Below are 21,699 nucleotides of genomic sequence, written 5' to 3'. Positions count from 1 at the left end.
TGTACATAACTAGTGTAACCATAACTAAGTTTACATTATGTATATATTTACACATTTTTAAGAATTATTTTTTGGAATTAACAATCTGAAAGACAGAACTGAGAGAATACCTCCACATGACAGATGAAGGGTGAGTGCCAACTTTTGAGCTGGAAACAGAGAGGCAGAAAGTGGGACCACAAGACTTCCAAGTTACCTCCCCAGTTAGGAATTATTCAAAACGACTTATGATCATGGACAGACATCGGAGTCATTAATTAAATTTATATCAGAAACCTCTCAACATGGATGTGAGCTAACCACAACTGATGTTACTGGCAATTACTATAATACTGGTGGGATATGGCTGATCTGCTGGAATTCAGGTGGAATGACTTTGTGCGTGGGAAAATTATTAGAATGAAAAATAATTAATATTTAATAAAAAAATAAAAAAAAAGAAGATGGAGAGGAGGAAGACAAATATTGATATAAGTCCATCTGAAGGAATAAGGAAAACTACTTCAAAGAGACAGGTAAAGAAAAGAAGAAAATAAATGAAATATAAGAAAAAAAAATAAATCTTTTTTTATATACTTTAATTCCACTATTTCAAGCCAAGACTATACCATCCTCTGCTGGCTTTAGAATGGAAGCATCTTCCTCTGAGCAGCCCGCCAGGCGGGAGGAGTTAAAAATACAATCTAGCTACGCAAGTTGTACAGTACTACGCAACGTGCATAGGGAGATTGTAATTTAACTCCTCCTCCATTGGTTTTCACTGATGTCCTGCTTGATGGTGTCAAGGACCACCAACATCTTCTTGTGGACCACCAGTTGTCCATGGACCACTGATTGGCGACCACTGAACTAGACAACCATTGTCTATTGTACTTTTTGTTTGATCTGAAATGTTTCTTGTCTTATATCTTTGCTTGTACATAATGACTTATACATTAGTAAGAATCTCATTTGATAAAATAATAAAAATATATTTAAAAAACAAAAAAACAAATGGTGATTTAACTGTTGCCCTCGTACACAAAACAAAATACCACTTAAAAATGTAGCACTTTTTGAAGGCTGAAGTAAACGCTTATACATTTTCTTCTATAAGGTATGACGAGTCCACGGATTCATCCCTTACTTGTGGGATATTATCCTCCTGCTAACAGGAAGTGGCAAAGAGCACCACAGCAGAGCTGTCTATATAGCGCCTCCCTTAGCTCCACCCCCTAGTCATTCTCTTTGCCTACTCTAAGTACTAGGAAGGGTAAAGTGATAGAGGTGATAAAATGTTAGTTTTTATTTTCTTCAAGCAAGAGTTTTTTTATTTTAAATGGTACCGGTGTGTACTATTTACTGGATAAAGACTTCTGCCTGGAGGCTGATGATCTTAGCATTTGTCACTAAGATCCAGAGCAGTTCTCACAGAATGGCTGAGGGGTACAAGGAACTTCAGTGTGAGGAACGTTTTCATGCTATATAGCAGTGAGGTATGTTCAGTCATTTTTTTCTGGAGAGACTGTGGTTTTTCAGAAAGGCTGACAGTATCCCCATGAGGGTAAGGGTAAGCAGTAAGAGATAGAAGGGTATTACTATGCTTGCATAAGGGGCTAATATACACTGAGTTTTCATATGTTTGTGGGCAAACGTTTTGTGAACTGGGAGTGCTGTTAACGTTTTTTTTTACAATAACGTTTTTTTGGAAGACTTTATTGAGGGTACACTTGGCTTCTTGTTTGGGTCTCAGAACCCACATGGCTAGTTTTAAACCGATCTGGTGCGGTTCTTTTAGACTGACAAAACATTGAGTGAGGTGGGCGGGGCCTATTTTCGCGCCTCAGATGCGCAGTTGTATTTACTAAGCAAGCAGCAAGCTCCAACTCCAGAGGGCCCTTGTGGAAGTGTTGGGCCAAATCGAAGCTTTAACCCCATTTTTCCAAACCCTGAGGACAGGTAGGCGCCACAGAGGTGCTGGGGGTGTTGTTTACGGATTTAGGCCTATTAACTATCCGGTTTTCACAATAAAGGGTTAAGTGTTTCTTTTTCTTGTGGGGCAAACTTAACTGCATAAATTGAATCTTATATAAAAAATTTGGAACGATTGGTGTATTTTAAAGCAGTTTTGCAGAACGTGTATGCTTTTTTTCTCTTAAAGGCGCAGTACCATTTTTTAAGATTGTTATTTTTTCACTAAATAAAGTGTTTTCAAGCTTGTTTGTGGTCATTACCAGCCTGTTTATAACATGTCTGACATTGAGGAAAGCCAATTTTCAATGTATTTAGAAGCCATTGTGGAACCCCCACTTAAAATGTGTCCCTCATGCACTGAAAGGGCAATAAATTGCAAAGAACATATTTTAGCTAATAAAAGTATGTCGCAGGATGATTCTCAGTCAGAAGGGAATCAGGTTATGCCATCTAATTCTCCCCAAGTGTCACAACCATTAACGCCCACACAAGCGACGCCAAGTACTTCTAGTGCGTCTAATTCTTTCACCCTGCAAGATATGGCCGCAGTTATGAATACTACCCTCACAGAGGTATTATATAAGCTGCCTGGGTTGCAGGGGAAGTGCAGTAGGTCCGGTGTGAGAGTAAATGCTGAGCCCTCTGACGCTTTATTAGCCATATCCGATGTACCCTCACAATGTTCTGAGTTGGGCTGAGGGATTTGCTGTCTGAGGGAGAGATTTCTGATTCAGGAAAGATGTTCCTCAGACAGACTCAGATATGACGGCTTTTAAATTTAAACTAGAACACCTCCGCTTATTGCTCAGGGAGGTTTTAGCGACTCTGGATGATTGTGACCCTATTGTAGTTCCAGAGAAATTGTGTAAAATGGACAGATATCTAGAGGTTCCTGCCTACACTGATGTTTTTCTGGTCCCTAAGAGGATTTCGGACATTGTTACTAAGGAGTGGGATAGACCAGGTATTTCGTTCTCTCCCCCTCCTACTTTTAAGAAAATGTTTCCCATATCAGACACCATGCAGGATTTGTGGCAGACGGTCCCTAAGGTGGAGGGAGCTATTTCTACCCTGGCTAAGTGTACAACTATACCTATTGCGGACAGTTGTGCTTTCAAAGATCCTATGGATAAAAAATTAGAGGGTCTCTTAAAGAAAATATTTATTCATCAGGGTTTTTATTCCTGTAACTACTGCAGCTTTTGGTTCGAGGCTCTGGAGGAGGCTATTCAGGTTGAGACCCCATTAGATGATATTCTGGATAGAATTAGGGCTCTCAAGCTAGCTAATTCTTTCATTACAGATGCCGCTTTTCAACTGGCTAAATTAGCGGCAAAGAATTCAGGTTTTGCCATTTTAGCACGTAGAGCGTAATGGTTTAAGTCCTGGTCTGCTGATGTGTCATCAAAATCTAAGCTTTCAGCCATCCCTTTCAAAGGTAAGACCCTATTCGGGCCTGGACTGAAAGAGATAATTTCAGACATCACTGGAGGAAAAGGCCATGCTCTTCCTCAGGATAAGACGAATAAGATGAGGACCAAACAAAATAATTTTCGTTCCTTTCGAAACTTCAAAGGTGGTCCCTCTACCTCTTCCCCTGCTGCAAAACAAGAGGGGAGTTTTGCTCAATCCAAGTCAGTCTGGAGACCTAACCAGACTTGGAACAAAGGGAAACAGACCAAGAAGCCCGCTGCTGCCACCAAGACAGCATGAAGGGGTAGCCCCCAATCCGGGGCCGGATCTAGTAGGGGGCAGACTTTCTCTCTTTGCTCAGGCTTGGGCAAGAGACGTTCAGGACTCCTGGGCTTTAGAAATAGTAACCCAGGGGTATCTTCTGGATTTCAAAGATTCTCCTCCAAGGGGGAGATTCCATCTTTCTCAATTGTCTGCAGACCAGACAAAAAGAGAGGCGTTCTTATGCTGTGTAGAAGACATATATACCATGGGAGTGATCTGCCCAGTTCTGAAAACAGAACAGGGGCAGGGGTTTTACTCCAATCTGTTTGTGGTTCCCAAAAAAGAGGGAACCTTCAGACCAATTTTAGAACTCAAGATCCTAAACAAATTCCTCAGAGTCCCATCCTTCAAGATGGAGACCATTCAGACTATTTTACCAATGATCCAGGAGGGTCAATATATGACCACCGTGGATTTAAAGGATGCGTATCTGCACATTCCTATCCACAAAGATCATCACCAGTTCCTCAGGTTCGCCTTTCTGGACAAGCATTACCAGTTTCTGGCTCTTCCCTTCAGGTTGGCCACAGCTCCCAGAATTTTCACAAAGGTGCTAGGGTCCCTTCTGGCAGTTCTAAGGCCGCGGGGCATAGCACTGGCGCCTTATCTGGACGATATCTTAATTAAAGGTGTCAACTTACCAACTAGCCAAATCTCACACCGACATCGTGTTGGCTTTTCTAAGATCTCACGGGTGGAAGGTGAACGTAAAAAAGAGTTCACTTATCCCTCTCACAAGAATTCCATTCCTGGGAACTCTGATAGATTCGGTGGACATGAAAATTTTTCTGGCGGAGGTCAGGAAATCAAAGATTTTAACCACCTGCTGAGCTCTTCATTCCATTCCTCGGCCATCAGTGGCTCAGTGTATGGAGGTAATCGGACTAATGGTAATGGAAATGGACATAGTTCCGTTTGCTTGCTTGCATCTCAGACCACTGCAACTATGCATGCTCATACAGTGGAATGGGGATTATGCAGATTTATCTCCTCAGATAAATCTGGATCAAGAGACCAGAGACTCTCTTCTTTGTTAGTTGTCACAGGATCATCTGTCCCAGGGAATGTGTTTCCGCAGGCCAGCATGGGTCATAGTGACGACGGACGCCAGCCTATTGGGCTGGGGTGCAGTCTGGAATTCCCTGAAAGCACAGGGTGTGTGGACTCAGGAGGTGGCTCTCCTCCCGATAAATATTCTAGAACTGAGAGCAATATTCAACGCGCTTCAGGCGTGGCCTCAGCTGGCTTCGGCCAGATTCATAAGATTCCAGACAATATCACGACTGTAGCATATATCAATCATCAGGGGGGAACAAAGAGTTCTCTAGTGATGATAGAGGTTACCAAGATAATTCGATGGGCAGAGACTCACTCTTGCCATCTATCAGCAATCTATATCCCAGGAGTGTAGAACTGGGAAGTAGATTTTCTAAGTCATCAGACTTTTCATCCGGGGGAGTGGGAACTCCATCCGGAGGTGTTTGTACAATTGATTCATCAATAGGGCACACCAGAATTGGATCTGATGGCGTCTCGTCAGAACGCCAAACCTCCTTGTTATGGATCAAGATCAAGGGATCCTCAAGCAGTACTGATAGATGCTCTAGCAGTACCCTGGTCATTCAACCTGGCTTATGTGTTTCCACCATTTCCTCTCCTTCCTCGTTTGATTGCCAGAATAAAACAGGAGCTTCAGTGATTTTGATAGCTCCTGCGTGGCCACGTAGGACTTGGTATGCAGACCTGGTGGACATGTTATCTCTTCCACCATGGACTCTGCCACTGAGACAGGACCTTCTGATTCAAGGTCCGTTCCAGCATCCAAATCTAGTTTCTCTGCAGCTGACTGCCTGGAGATTGAACGCTTGATTTTATCCAAGCGGGGTTTCTCTGAGTCGGTCATAGATACCTTGATTCAGGCTCGAAAGCCTGTCACTAGGAAAATTTATCATAAGATATGGCGTAAATATCTTTATTGGTGCGAAGCCAAAGGCTACTCATGAAGTAAGATCAGGATTCCTAGGATTTTGTCTTTTCTCCAAGAAGGATTGGAGAAGGGACTATCAGCTAGTTCCCTAAAGGGACAGATATCTGCTTTTATCAATTTTACTGCACAAGCGTCTGGCAGATGTTCCAGACGTACAGTCGTTCTGTCAGGCTTTAGTTAGAATCAAGCCTGTGTTTAAAACTGTTGCTCCCCCATGGAGTTTGAATTTAGTTCTTAAAGTTCTTCAAGGGGTTCCGTTTGAACCTATGCATTCCATAGATATTAAGCTTCTATCTTGAAAAGTTCTGTTTTTAGTTGCTATCTCTTCGGCTCAAAGAGTTTCTGAACTATCTGCATTGCAATGCGACTCGCCTTATCTTGTTTTCCATGCTGATAAGGTGGTTTTGCGTACCAAACCTGGATTCCTTCCTAAGGTTGTTACTAATAAGAATTTTAATCAGGAAATTGTTGTTCCTTCTCTGTGTCCTAATCCTTCCTCTAAGAAGGAGCGTCTGTTGCACAACTTGGACGTGGTTCGTGCTTTGAAGTTTTACTTGCAAGCAACCAAAGATTTCCGTCAAACATCTTCTTTGTTTGTTGTCTATTCTGGAAAACGTAGAGGTCAAAAAGCTACGGCTACCTCTCTTTCTTTTTGGCTGAAAAGCATCATTTGTTTGGCATACGAGACTGCTGGACAGTAGCCTCCTGAAAGAATTACAGCTCACTCTACTAGAGCGGTGGCTTTCACATGGGCTTTTAAAAATGATGCTTCTGTTGAACAGATTTGTAAGGCTGCGACTTGGTCTTCGCTTCATACCTTTTCCAAATTTTCCAAATTTGATACTTTTGCTTCTTCGGAGGCTATTTTTGGGAGAAAGGTTCTTCAAGCAGTGGTGCCTTCTGTTTAGCCATCTGTCTTGTCCCTCCCGTTCATCCGTGTCCTGTAGCTTTGGTATTGTATCCCACAAGTAAAGGATGAATCCGTGGACTCGTCGTACCTTATAGAAGAAAAGTAAATTTATGCTTACCTGATAAATTAATTTCTTCTATGGTACGACGAGTCAACGGCCCGCCCTGTCATTTTAAGACAGATTATATTTTTTTATTTTAAACTTCAGTCACCTCTGCACCTTTTAGTTTCTCCTTTTTCTTCCTGTACCTTCGGTCGAATGACTGGGGGGTGGAGCTAAGGGAGGAGCTATATAGACAGCTCTGCTGTGGTGCTCTTTGCCACTTCCTGTTAGCAGGAGGATAATATCCCACAAGTAAAGGATGAATCCGTGGACTCGTCGTACCATAGAAGAAATTAATTTATCAGGTAAGCATAAATTTACTTTTTTGTTTAGATAACAAAACACGTTAAGTTACATTTAGGTGTAATACTTAGGAAACAAACGGCTAGATTACGAGTTTTGTGGTATGAGTGAAAAAGCAGTGTTAAGCCTCATAACGCTGCTTTTTCACTACCACTGGTATTACGAGTCTTGCAGGTTTAGGGGCACCGCACACTTTTTTGGCCTTAACGCAAATTAACTTACGCAATTTGCGTAAAGTCTTTTTTCAATGGGACTTCCACAGCGCCGGTATTACGAGTCTGCCTGGGAGGCCAAAAAGTGAGCAGTACACCCTATACCGCCAAGATCAATACTGTAAACTGAAAGTCAGTAGTTATGAGTTTTATGCTATAACGCCGTAACATAAAACTCATAACTAAAGTGCTAAAAAGTACACTAACACCCATAGACTACTTATTAACCCCTAAACTGAGGCCCTCCCGCATCGCAAACACTAAAATAAAATTATTAACCCCTAATCTTAATCTACCGCTCTCGACATCGCCGCCACTAGAATAAACATATTAACCCCAAACCACCGCACTCCCGCCTCGCAAACACTAGTTAAATATTATTAACCCCTAATCTGCCGCTGCTAACATCACCGCCACCTACCTACATTTATTAACCCCTAATCTGCCGCCCCCAACGTCGCCGCCACTATACTAAACTTATTAACCCCTAAATCTAGGTCTAACCCTAACACCCCCTAACTTAAATACAATTAAAATAAATCTAAATAAAACCTACTATTAATAACTAAATAATTCCTATTTAAAACTAAATACTTACCTGTAAAATAAACCCTAATATAGCTACAATATAACTAATAGTTACATTGTATCTAGCTTAGGTTTTATTTTTATTTTACAGGCAAGTTTGTATTTATTTTAACTAGGTAGATTAGTTACTAAATAGTTATTAACTATTTACTAACTACCTAGCTAAAATAAATACAAATTTACCTGTAAAATAAAACCTAACCTGCCTTACAATAAAACCTAACCTTACACTACAATTAAATAAATTACCTAAATTAAATACAATTACCTAAATTACAAAAAGAACAAACACTAAATTACACAAAATAAAAAAAAGAAATTATCAGATATTTAAACTAATTACACCTAATCTAATAGCCCTATCAAAATAAAAAAGCCTCCCCAAAATAAAAAAAAAAACCTATCCTAAGCTAAACTACCAATAGCCCTTAAAAGGGCCTTTTGCGGGGCATTGCCCCAAAGAAATCAGCTCTTTTACCTGTAAAAAAAAATACAAACACCCCCCCAACAGTAAAACCCCCCACCCACACAACCAACTCCCCAAATAAAAACCTAACTAAAAAAACCTAAGCTCCCCATTGCCCTGAAAAAGGCATTTGGATAGGCATTGCCCTTAAAAGACATTTAGCTCTTTTTCAATTGCCCAAACCCCTAATCTAAAACTAAAACCCACCCAATAAACCCTTAAAAAGCCTAACACTAACCCCAGAAGTTCCACTTACAGTTTTGAAGACCCGACATCCATCCTCAACGAAGCGGCAGAAGTCCTCATCGAAGCCCACAGAAGTCTTCATCCAAGCAGCCGAAGTCTTCATCCAAGCCCGCAGAAGTCTTCATCCAGACGGCATCTTCTATCTTCATCCATCCGGCGCAGAGCGGCTCCATCTTCAAGACATCTGGCGCGGAGTATCCTCTTCAATCAGAGTCTTCTTGCTGAATGAAGGTTCCTTTAAATGACGTCATCCAAGATGGCGTCCCTTTAATTCCGATTGGCTGATAGAATTCTATCAGCCAATCGGAATTAAAGGTGAAAAAAATCCTATTGGCTGATGCAATCTGCCAATTGGATTGAGCTTCAATCCTATTGGCTGATCCAATCAGCCAATAGGATTGAGCTTGCATTCTATTGGCTGATTGGAACATCAGCATGAAGACTAACACACTAAGGGCAAGATTACAAGTCGTCCGGTATGAGTTTTCTGAGTTTTTTGCAATCAATTTCCATTGCGCAGCTATTATAAGTCTTAAAAAATCACGACTGCACACGCACATTTGCCTTTTACGTAACAGTCTTTTCAGTGCTTGAAGAGCTGAAGTTAACAGTTTTGCACGACATAAAAGTTTCACAAAACACTTCAAAAATATATTACAAAGTACACTTACACTTATGTTTAACACTGGCTAATACAAATTATTTAAAACAAATATTGCACACAAAAGTTATAAGGGCTCAAAGATATGAGATCTCGGGTGTTAGAAAACAAAAGCAGACACAGGGATTTTACATTGACATACATACACATACATAGAGAAACATGCATTTATATGTATAGGGATATGTTTAACTATGGAGATAATGAAAAGAGTTTACATTACAATCTTATACACATTAAACAATATATCAGAGGGATTTTTAAAGAGCTATTCGCATATAGATCTTGAGATATCTAGACATATATAAATTCATATACATATCTCGCTATAAATAGATATATCAGTCCAAAAATCATCATGCATATAGAGAAATATACATATTCTGTTACGAAAACATTTCCGCAAAATATGAAATATTCACATTTTCATGTACACTTTTCGAGGAGAATATGTCATGGGCTTTGCGCAACAGATTAGGGTTTTAGTGTTTTTTTTCTATATGTCTTCTCCATTGACTTCTATGGGGAATACGTGAACGTGCACACGATTTGGCTGTTTGGATTATGCGGCTTAACGCACGCACAAAATAAGTTATTTTGCAACTTGTAATAGCTGCTCAACCCCAAATGCGAAAAAGCCATAACGCGTGCAGTATTTTCGCAAATAATTTGCTGCGCGACTTGCCCTAAGCGAATGATACAGCTGTAAAAAGTAGCCAATATTACTGGTCTGTAAGTGTGTACAGCTTCTGTCACAGGCTGGGAGAATACCTGAGCTCCAAGATGGCGGTGCCCAATATGAAGAGGCAGAGCTTCAGTATCTGGCACCTTTAAGCTTTTAAAGGGACAGTAAAGTCAAAATTAAACTTTCATAATTCAGATACAGCATGCAATTTTAAACAACTTTCCAATTAACTTTTGTTATCAAATTTCCTTAATTCTCTTGGTATCTTTTATTGAAGAGTAAAACTAGGTAAAACTAGGTAGTCTCATATGACCTCAGGAGTGTGCATGTGTCTTTAGTACTCCATGGCAGCACTGTCTTGCAACAATATTTATAGCAATCAGCAAGCACTACCAAGGTGCTAAACCAAAAATGGGCTTGCTCCTAAGCTTACATTCTTGCTTTTTCAAATAAAGATACCAAGAGAACGAAAAATAATTGTTAATAGGGCTAAATTAGGAAGTTGCTTAAAATTGCATGCTCTATCTGAATCATGAAAAAAATGTGGGTTTCGTATCCCTTTAACTGTCCAACTGAAGTATCCATTGAAATTTTAGGTTGCAGGTTCGAATCCCAGCAGGGCAAACTCTGCCTTTCATGCCTCTGTGGTTGATAAATCTGAGTGCCATTAAATGCTATGACTCTGCACTATGTTCCTTAAATCCCATTGAGAATAAAAAAAGAGTTAGATAAATAATAGAACTGGAAGTCATTGAATTAGTAGAAATTATTTTGTATTTAAAATTCACTGCAGACTCATTGGGGTATATTTATCAATGTGCGAGCGGACATGATACGAAGTAGCGTATCATGTCCACTGTACATCAATAAATGCAGACAGCATACGCTGTTGGCATTTATCATTGCACCAGCAGTTCTTGTGAACTGCTGGTGCAATGCCGCCCCTGCAGATTTGTGGCCTGCTGCTAGCAGGGCGTGTCAATCAACCCGATCGTATTCGATCGGGTTGATTTCTGTCCGTGGCCTCAGAGCAGGCAGACAAGTTATGGAGCAGCGGTCTTTAGACCGCTGCTTCATAACTTCCGTTTCCGGCGAGCCTGAAGGCTGGCAGGATTCAAGGGGTATCAAGCTCCGTATTGCGCATTGTCTCTGACACTGATATACAGCTATGCAGTGCTTGTCACTTATACTAGTCACATTATACATTCTAACAATTCTAACAGAAATTATTCCAAACCACAGAAATGTTTCTAATTTTCATATGTTCTTTGTTTTCTGTTCTGCATATCTGATTATACTATTTAGTGCTGAATATGTAAACACAGGAAGACATGTTGATGATATGTTACATTAGAAAGTCAATGTTTACTTCATTTGATATGCGCTGTGGTTGTAATACTAGCAAGTGGCTTAAGACCAAAGACAATAACTTCTATAATCTGGTTCATCTCTGCTGTATCTCCTACAACATTCTTTATGACACATCTTTCTCTGCAGATTCAATAGATGGGAAACATGCCAGGAGTACACAGTCCAGCAGTCCTCTGGGGGAGTTATTTGACCATGGGCTTGACAGCTGGGCAGCGTCTATATTTCCATTATCTTTGTTCTCCATCTTTGGCTGTGATTCAGGAGCTGCAGGGTTATCAGCAAGGACAATGTATGCAGTTTCTTGTATTGTCCTGTTCACCTTTATGCTCTCGCACTGGGAAAAATACAACACTGGTATACTCTTTCTTCCCTGGGCCTATGATATAAGCCAAGTGGTGAGTTTTGGCTTTAATCAAACTCTAAATATTTAGTGTACAATTGTTTTTAGATTAGACGTTTTCACCAGTATAACAAAGTTCATGTCATGCTGTAAAGTGACACATGGAAGAGTATGTTTGTGCACGATTCATCCCAAACACTAAACTAAAATACATTTAAAAAAGGCCTCTTAGCTCTTATACATGCAACAAAGAAATATAATGACTTTAATAATATCCTTTTAAAGATACAGTGGAAACATCCAAACAGTTAAAGAAAATGCAGGGCTGTAATTGTTATATTTTACTATTATTTAACAAAGACCCTTGGTGCTGAGCCAGTTCACTTATTAATATAATATCTTTTCTTCTTGTATCCTATTTCATCCGGAAAAAAATAAACATTTTGCATTACCTTGACATTAAAAAACGTAAAAAGAAAATATCTATTAGCTGTCAGACTGCAACAATTGTATTCAGGCTACAGACTTCACACATGAGAAGGTTTATTTTATCCCATGAAATTACTTTTACACTTCACTAAACATTTGGCAAAACCACAACTTGCAACAGGACCGGAAAATACTGGCAATTCTGTAGTAAAACAATTGCAAATCTCAAGTGATTAAACTTATAGTACAAAATACATTTAAAGGGACAGTTAACAGATGTTTATATAAAATGTTTAGTTATGCGTAATGGAAAAAACTTTGCTATTCATTATTTGTTTTGCTCTCTTCTCATGTAACTTAGACTTCTCAAGATTAACTCTGCTACATATCTGTCCCTAACTGGCTTTATCAGATAACATCTGCAAAACAATGCAATTGACACTAACTTTATCACAGTGGCTAGCTTAGTTGTAGGTATACTAAAGCCCAGATTGGCTCCTCTAAATAAGGAGTTTGACTACTGAAAAATAATTGCAGTTAAAAGGATGTTAATTTGTTAAAAAATAAAAAAATAAGACTTGTCTGATGTGTTATTCTTTAGCAGCACAACAGAAATATTTACTTACAGAAGAAAGATTCATATGATTTCCATAAAAGGTTTATATGAATCACGAGAATCAAGGAATCATATTACCTCCATGTTTCAGTTCAACTACTCTACACTCACCGGCCACTTTATTAAGTACACCTGTTCAACTGCTTGGTAACACAAATTGCTAATCAGCCAATCACATGGCAGCAACTCAATGCATGTAGGCATCTAGACGTGGTGAAGACGATGTGCTGAAGTTCAAACCGAGCATTAGAATGGGGAAGAAAGGGGATTTAAGTGACTTTGAACGTGGCATGGTTGTTGGTGCTAGACGGGCTGGCCTGAGTATTTCAAAAACTGCTAATCTCCTAGGATTTTCACACACAACCATCTCTAGGGTTTACAGAGAATCGTCTGAAAAAGAGAAAATATCCAGTGAGTGGCAGTTGTGTGGACGAAAATGTCTTGTTGGTTTCAGAGGTCAGAGGAGAATGGGCAGACTGGCTCGAGATGATAGAAAGGAAACAGTAACTCAAATAACCACTTTTCTGAATGCACTAAACGTCAAACCTTGAAGTAGATGGGCTACAGCAGCAGAAGACCATGCCAGTTTCCACACCTGTCAGCTAAGAACAGGAAACTGAGGCTATAATTTGCACAGACTCACCAAAATTGAACAATAGAAGATTGGAAAAATGTTGCCTATTCTGGTGAGTCTCGATTTCAGCTGTGACATTCAGATGGTAGGGTCAGAATTTGGAGTAAACAACATGAAAGCATGGATCCATCCTGCCTTGTATCAACGGTACAGGCTGGTGGTGGTATAATGGTGTGGGGGATATTTTCTTGGCACACTTTGGACCCCTTAGTACCAATTGAGCATTGTTTATATGCCATGGCCTACCTGAGTATTGTTGCTGACCATGTCCATGACTACAATGTTCCCATCTTCTGATGGCTACTTCCAGCAGGATAATGCACCATCTCACAAAGCTCAAATCATCTCCAACTGGTTTCTTGAACATGACAATGAGTTCACTGTACTCCAATGGCCTCCACAGTCACCAGATCTCAATTCAATAGAGCACCTTTGGGATGTGGTGGAATGGGAGATTCGCATCATGGATGTGCAGCCGAAAAATCTGCAGCAACTGTGTGATGCTATCATGTAAATATGAACCAAAATCTCTGTGGAATGTTTCCAACACCTTGTTGAATCTATGCCGCAAAGATTTAAGGCAGTTCTGAAGGCAAAAGTACTAGCAAGGTGTACGTAATAAAGTGGCCGGTGAGTGTATATGACCCAGCATCTAAAGCTAAATTTATATAATGTGTGTATCCCTTTATATATTTGACAGGATCCTAGACTAAAAATTCAGGGGTTTGATTCATGCCCTATCCTTCCTAGTTTTTCACAAGTATTGCCTAGGACCGGGTGTAAGCCTTCAGATATTGGAATAGTTCAGACATTTTGGGGTAAACACGGGCAGCTCCAGGTTTCCCATAAGGAAGCTTTGACTTAAAAGGACACATTATTTAACACAACTCAAATGAGAAGGAAAAGAAAAGTGATTTGCATGCACATGCCAGATGCACATTCACTTCCTAGTCCTTTGAGATGCATCAGGTAGTCCCTCTGCAATGACTTATAGCTTTATTTTTATTGTTGTTGACATAAATATATTTTGTGATATTTTCTAGTCAGCATTTTACATATTTATAAGTGCTCATTTAGCAAGAAAACAAGTAAGTTGTTTGCTGTTTTGCTAACACAATCTGCTTCTTTTTATGTTTACTTTGATTTAAACGTATATTTTTACTAACTGAGCACTTTTTCATATCCCTTTAAGGTGCTTAGTAAAGGACAAGGGGTCATGAACACAAACTGAAGGGTAGAAGGTTCAGGTGTAATTTGCAGAAACACTTCTTCACAGAAAGGGTGGTTGATTAATTGAATAACTTTCTATTAGAGGTGTTAATGACAAACACTATGAGGGACTTCAAGAATGCCCGGGATAAGCATAAGGCTATCCTAATAACTTTATAACATTTAAGGAAATTTTGGACAGGCTTGTTAGACTAAGGTTCTTACGTGCCATCAAGATATATGTTTCAATGAAATGCATAATCATTTCATATTATATCATGTAATTTGCTGAATAACTGGTAAGCTGCCCTACTCTATAACCCACAAAACGCTGTGTATAATTGTGTAATTCTACTAAAGATTTAAGAGACTCTTTATTCCATCCCTGGATAATGAGTCTTCCCACAACTTTTTGATAATATATTATATGATAATATATTCTTTATATTATTTAATTATTTTGTCTACTCTGATTTATTGTTTTTTTTCAGTCATTGACGGTAGTGTACATTTTGACAGCCATATTTGGAGTTGATGCCTGGCACAAACCTCTGTTTTTCAATTTCTACATGACTGAAATATTGATTACATTTCTTGTAGGTAAGTGTCAATGTGGTGTGAACAACGTTATATTTTTCATGGATATAATCTGACAGTATGAGGTTCATAGAAATAAACAGACAGTAAACTCTAAGTACACCGCAAAAATAACATTTTACAAATCAAAAAAAATGTACATTCATTATTTTATTTTGCCTGTTTTCAAATGCCCATATTACGAGTTTTGCGTTAGAGGCTGTGTGGTGCTAACAAGCAGTTTTCACTCACCGCTCACTCACCTACAGCGCTGGTATTACGGGTTTTTACCAACCCGGCTTTAAAAGACAAGAAGTGAGCGTTTAGCAAAATTTTGCTCATTACCGCACTCCAATACCCGCGCTGCTTACGTTAGTGGTGAGCTGGTGTAATTTCCCCATAGGAATCAACGGGGAGAGCCGGCTGAAAAAAAGTCTAACACCTGCAAAAAAGCAGCGTAAATCTCCTTAACGCAGCCCCATTGATTCCTATGGGAAAATACATTTTATGTCTACACCTAACACCCTAACATGAACCCCAAGTCTAAACACCCCTAATCTTACACTTATTAACCCCTAATCTGCCTCCCCTGACATCGCTGACACCTACATTATAATTAGTAAACCCTAATCTGCTGCCCCAACATCGCCAAACCCTACATTATATTTATTAACCCCTACTCTGCCGACCCCAATGTCGCCGCCACCTACCTACACTTATTAACCCCTAATCTGCCGCCCCAACGTCGCTGCCACTATAATAAACATATTAACCCCTAAACCGGCGCACTCCCGCCTCGCAAATATTAGTTAAATATTATTAACCCCTAATCTGCCGGCTCTAACATCGCCGTCACCTACCTACATTTATAAACCCCTAAACTGCCGCCCCCAACGTCGCCATCACTATTTACTAGCTACCTAGCTAAAATAAATACAAAAGTACCTGTAAAATAAAACCTAACCTAAGTTACAATTACACTATAATTAAATTAATTCCCTGAATTAAATACAACTAAATAAAATTAGCTAAAGTACAATAAAAACAAACAGTAAATTACAGAAAATAATAAACAAATTACAAGATGTTTAAACTAATTACACCTAATCTAATCCCCCTAACAAAATAAAAAAGCCCCCCCCAAATAAAAACGCCCTACCCTGCACTAAATTACAAATAGCCCTTAAAAGGGCCTTTTACAGGGCATTGCCCCAAAGTAATCAGCTCTTTTACCTGTAAAAAAAATTACAAATCCCCCCAACATTAAAACCCACCACCCACACAACCAACCCTACTTTAAACCCCACCCAATAACCCCTTAAAAAACCTAACACTAACCCCTTGAAGATCACCTTACTGGGAGAAGTCGTCATCCAACTGGGCCGAAGTCCTCAACGAAGCTGGGAGAAGTCTTCATCCAAGCCGGGCAGAAGTGGTCCTCCAGACGGGCAGAAGTTTTCATCCAGACGGCATCTTCTATCTTCATCCATCCGGCGCGGAGCGGGTCCATCTTCAAGACATCCGACGCGGAGCATCCTCTTCATCTGACGTCTAACACTGAATGAAGGTTCCTTTAAATGACGTCATCCAAGATGACGTCCCTTCAATTCCGATTGGCTGATAGAATTCTATCAGCCAATTGGAATTAAGGTAGAAAAAATCCTATTGGCTGATGCAATCAACCAATAGGATTGAAGTTCAATCCTATTGGCTGATCCAGTCAGCCAATAGGATTGAGCTGGCATTCTATTGGCTGTTCCAATCAGCCAATAGAATGCCAGCTCAATCCTATTGGCTGATGCAATTCTATTTTTTCTACCTTAATTCTGATTGGCTGATAGAATTCTATCAGCCAATCGGAAATTGAAGGGACGCCATCTTGGATGACGTCATTTAAAGGAACCTTCATTCAGTGTTAGCCGTCGGATGAAGAGGATGCTCCGCGTCGGATGTCTTGAAGATGGACCCGCTCCACACCAAATGGATGAAGATAGAATATGCCGTCTAGATGAAGACTTCTGCCCGTCTGGAGGACGACTTTGCCCGGCTTGGATGAAGACTTCTCCCGGCTTCGTTGAGGACTTCGGCCCGGTTAGATGAAGACTTCTCCCGTTAAGGTAATTTTCAAGCGGTTAGTGTTAGTTTTTTTTAAGGGGGTATTGGGTGGGTTTTAGGTAGGGTTGGTTGTGTGGGTGGTGGGTTTTAATGTTGGGGGGGATTTGTCATTTTTTTTACAGGTAAAAGAGCTTATTACTTTGGGGCAATGCCCCCTTTTAAGGGCTAATTGTAATTTAGTGTAGGGTAGGGCTTTTTTTATTTTGGGGGGGCTTCTTTATTTTGTTAGGGGGATTAGATTAGGTGGGATTAGATTAGGTGTAATTAGTTTAAAAATCTTGTAATTTGTTTATTATTCTCTGTAATTTAGTGTGGTTTTTTTTTGTACTTTAGCTAATTTTATTTAATTGTATTTAATTTAGGGAATTAATTTAATTAAAGTGTAGTGTTAGGTGTAATTGTAACTTAGGATAGGTTTTATTTTACAGGTACTTTTGTATTTATTTTAGCTAGGTAGCTAGTAAATAGTTAATAACTATTTACTAACTATTCTACCTAGTTAAAATAAATACAAACGTGCCTGTAAAATAAAAATAAACCCTAAGATAGATACAATGTAACTATTAGTTATATTGTAGCTAGCTTAGGGTTTATTTTATAGGTAAGTATTTAGTTTTAAATAGGAATAATTTAGTTAATGATAGAAATTTTTATTTCGATTTCTTTTAATTATATTTAAGTTGGGGGGGTTAGGGTTAGACTTAGATTTAGGGGTTAATAACTTTAGTATAATGGCGGCGACATTGGGGGCGGCAGATTAGGGGTTAATAAATGTAGGTAGGTGTCGGCGATGTTAGGGACGACAGATTAGGAGTTAATAATATTTAACTAATGTTTGCGAGGTGGGAGTGCGGCGGTTTAGGGGTTAATATATTTATTATAGTGGCGGAGATGTCCGGTTCGGCAAATTAGGGGTTAAATTTATTTTCGTGCTTGCGATGCAGGAGGGCCTCGGTTTAGCGGTTAATAGGTAGTTTATGTGTGTTAGTGTACTTTTTAGCACTTTAGTTAAGAGTTTTATGCTACGGCATTGTAGTGTAAAACTCTTAACTACTGACTTTAAAATGCGGTACCAGGCTTGACAGGAGAGGGTCTACCGCTCACTTTTTGGCAGACTCGTAATACCGGCGCTATGCAAGTCCCATTGAAAAAAGAGGATACGCAATTTATGTAAGTGGATTTGCGGTATTTCCAAGTCTGGCCAAAAAAGTGAGCCGTGAGCCTGTACCTTCAAGACTCGTAATACCAGCGGGCGTTAAAAAGCAGCGTTAGGACCTCTTAACGCTGCTTTTTAAGCATAATGCACAACTCGTAATCAAGCCGAAAGTGATTTGCAAATAAAAATGTTGTTTTGCCTTTACAAATATGGTGGCAAAAACCTGTCAACATATTTGTTCAGGAAAGCTACTCAAGGGCATATTTTCTGGTTCGGTCTAACCAATAGGGAAAGACAACTCACAATCACAGAGAAGCAGCATATCTTGTTCCTATGTGGCTGCTGATTACACCTTTGTCTTGAGGCCTAGTGAGGTTTAGTTAAACAATTGATTTCATATTGGCCCAAAATGATCAAAACCTCTCCTGCATGGTGAGAAACCACACATAATCTATTGGGTTTTATTGAGCATTATATTGTAATGTAGGTGCCTCTCCTTCACATCCAGAACCAGTTCACAAGCTAAAATTTGCCTCATTTTTTTGGAGGACCTTAAAATACTGACAATGCTTAGGTAATATTGTCAAGGTGTAGAGCTTTTGCAAATAAAAACAAATAAAAATGGAATATTATATAAAATGAAAATGTTATAAATATTTTTAATTCTGTTTACATTACACTTGTGTAACAAACAGCAAGCTGCTTTCCTATATGAGCATGCGTCTTCTCATTATCAGGTAGAGTTCTGTTGTTTCTGAATGAAACAAGCTGGAATCAAAGGCTGAGAATCCCATCTCACCACAAGCCCTTACTGGGTCACTGGAAATAACACAGTGTCCAAACAAATGCCAGGTGTAAGAGAGCAATGAGACTAGAATTAGTGGCTGAATTCTCTCTCTAGTACTTTAATCAGCTACTACAAAACAATCCAGTTTAAAAAAAATCTAAGTTGGACAGTCCGGGTCAAGCAAACAAGCTAAAGTCATAAACCAAGACCAACGGCTAGATTTAGAGTTTTGTCGGTAACGACCCGCGTAGCTAGCGCTGGCTTTTTTCTGGCCGCTCCTTTAAAATAACTCTGGTATTGAGAGTCCATATAATGTCAGCGTTAGGCTCCAAAAAAGGAGCGTAGAGCATATTTAACGCAAATGCAACTCTCGATACCAGAGTTGCTTACGGACGCGGCCAGCCTCAAAAACGTGCTTGTGCACGATTCCCCCATAGGAAACAATGGGGCTGTTTGAGCTGAAAAAAAACCTAACACCTGCAAAAAAGCCGCGTTCAGCTCCTAACGCAGCCCCATTGTTTGCTATGGGGAAACACTTCCTACGTCTGCACCTAACACTCTAACATGTACCCCGAGTCTAAACACCCCTAACCTTACACTTATTAACCCCTATTCTGCCGCCCCCGCTATCGCTGACCCCTGTATATTATTTTTAACCCCTAATCTGCCGCTCCGTAAACCGCCGCTACTTACATTATCCCTATGTACCCCTAATCTGCTGCCCCTAACACCGCCGACCCCTATATTATATTTATTAACCCCTAATCTGCCCCCCACAACGTCGCCTCCACCTGCCTACACTTATTAACCCCTAATCTGCCGACCGGACCGCACCGCTATTATAATAAAGTTATTAACCCCTAATCCGCCTCACTAACCCTATAATAAATAGTATTAACCCCTAATCTGCCCTCCCTAACATCGCCAACACCTAACTTCAAACATTAACCCCTAATCTGCCGACTGGAGCTCACCGCTATTCTAATAAATGTATTAACCCCTAAAGCTAAGTCTAACCCTAACCCTAACACCCCCCTAAGTTAAATATAATTTAAATCTAACGAAATTAATTAACTCTTCTTAAATAAATTATTCCTATTTAAAGCTAAATACTTACCTGTAAAATAAATCCTAATATAGCTACAATATAAATTATAATGATATTATAGCTATTTTAGGATTTATATTTATTTTACAGGTAACTTTGTATTTATTTTAACCAGGTACAATAGATATTAAATAGTTAACAAATTTACCTGTAAAATAAATCCTAACCTAAGTTACAATTAAACCTAACACTAGACTATCAATAAATTAATTAAATAAAATACCTATTTAAGGGGGGTTTGGGTTAGATTAGGGGTATGTGGGTGGTGGGTTGTAATGTTGGGGGGGGGGTATTGTATGTTTTTTTTTGCAGGCAAAAGAGCTGAACTTCTTGGGGCATGCCCCGTAAAGGGCCCTGTTCAGGGCTGGTAAGGTAAAAGAGCTTTGAACTTTAGTAATTTAGAATAGGGTAGAGCATTTTTTTATTTTGGGGGGGCTTTGTTATTTTATTAGGGGGCTTAGAGTAGGTGTAATTAGTTTAAAATTGTTGTAATATATTTCTAATGTTTGTAAATATTTTTTTATTTTTTGTAACTTAGTTCTTTTTTATTTTTTGTACTTTAGTTAGTTTATTTCATTGTATTTATTTGTAGATATTGTATTTAATTAATGTATTGATAGTGTAGTGTTAGGTTTAATTGTAGGTAATTGTAGGTATTTTATTTAATTAATTTATTGATAGTCTAGTGTTAGGTTTAATTGTAACTTAGGTTAGGATTTATTTTACAGGTAAATTTGTAATTATTTTAACTATTTTAGCTATTAAATAGTTCTTAACTATTTAATAGCTGTTGTACCTGGTTAAAATAAATACAAAGTTACCTGTAAAATAAATATAAATCCTAAAATAGCTACAATGTAAGTATAATTTATATTGTAGCTATATTAGGGTTTATTTTACAGGTAAGTATTTAGCTTTAAATAGGAATAATTTATTTAAGAAGAGTTAATTAATTTCGTTAGATTAAAATTATATTTAATTTAGGGGGGTGTTAGTGTTAGGGTTAGACTTAGCTTTAGGGGTTAATACATTTATTAGAATAGCGGTGAGCTCCAGTCGGCAGATTAGGGGTTAATAATTGAAGTTAGGTGTCGGCGATGTTAGGGAGGGCAGATTAGGGGTTAATACTATTTATTATAGGGTTAGTGAGGCGGATTAGGGGTTAATAACTTTATTATAGTAGCGCTCAGGTCCGCTCGGCAGTTTAGGGGTTAATAAGTGTAGGCAGGTGGAGGCGACATTGAGGGGGGCAGATTAGGGGTTAATAAATATAATATAGGGGTCGGCGGTGTTAGGGGCAGCAGATTAGGGGTACATAGCTATAATGTAGGTGGCGGCTCTTTGCGGTCGGCAGATTAGGGGTTAATTATTGTAGGTAGCTGGCTGCGACGTTGTGGGGGGCAGGTTAGGGGTTAATAAATATAATATAGGGGTCGGCAGTGTTAGGGGCAGCAGATTAGGGGTACATAAGGATAACGTAGGTGGCGGTCGGCAGATTAGGGGTTAA

The 21,699-nt window shown here is 39.2% G+C and overlaps 1 protein-coding gene across 1 annotated transcript in view; it reads left to right on the top strand.

Annotated features, from left to right (window-relative positions):
- The window catches only part of LOC128661646 (ethanolaminephosphotransferase 1-like), a 189,672-nt gene that overhangs the window by 118,560 nt on the left and 49,413 nt on the right, over positions 1-21,699 (top strand). The window contains exons 5-6 of the mRNA XM_053715877.1: positions 11,349-11,617; positions 14,942-15,050. Of these exons, the coding sequence (XP_053571852.1) occupies positions 11,349-11,617; positions 14,942-15,050 (378 nt within the window). The remainder of the gene's footprint in view (positions 1-11,348; positions 11,618-14,941; positions 15,051-21,699) is intronic.

The sequence above is a fragment of the Bombina bombina genome, chromosome 5 (genome assembly GCF_027579735.1).
Source record: "Bombina bombina isolate aBomBom1 chromosome 5, aBomBom1.pri, whole genome shotgun sequence".
Taxonomy (NCBI): Eukaryota; Metazoa; Chordata; class Amphibia; order Anura; family Bombinatoridae; genus Bombina; species Bombina bombina.
This window is presented reverse-complemented; position numbering and strand designations above follow the sequence as displayed.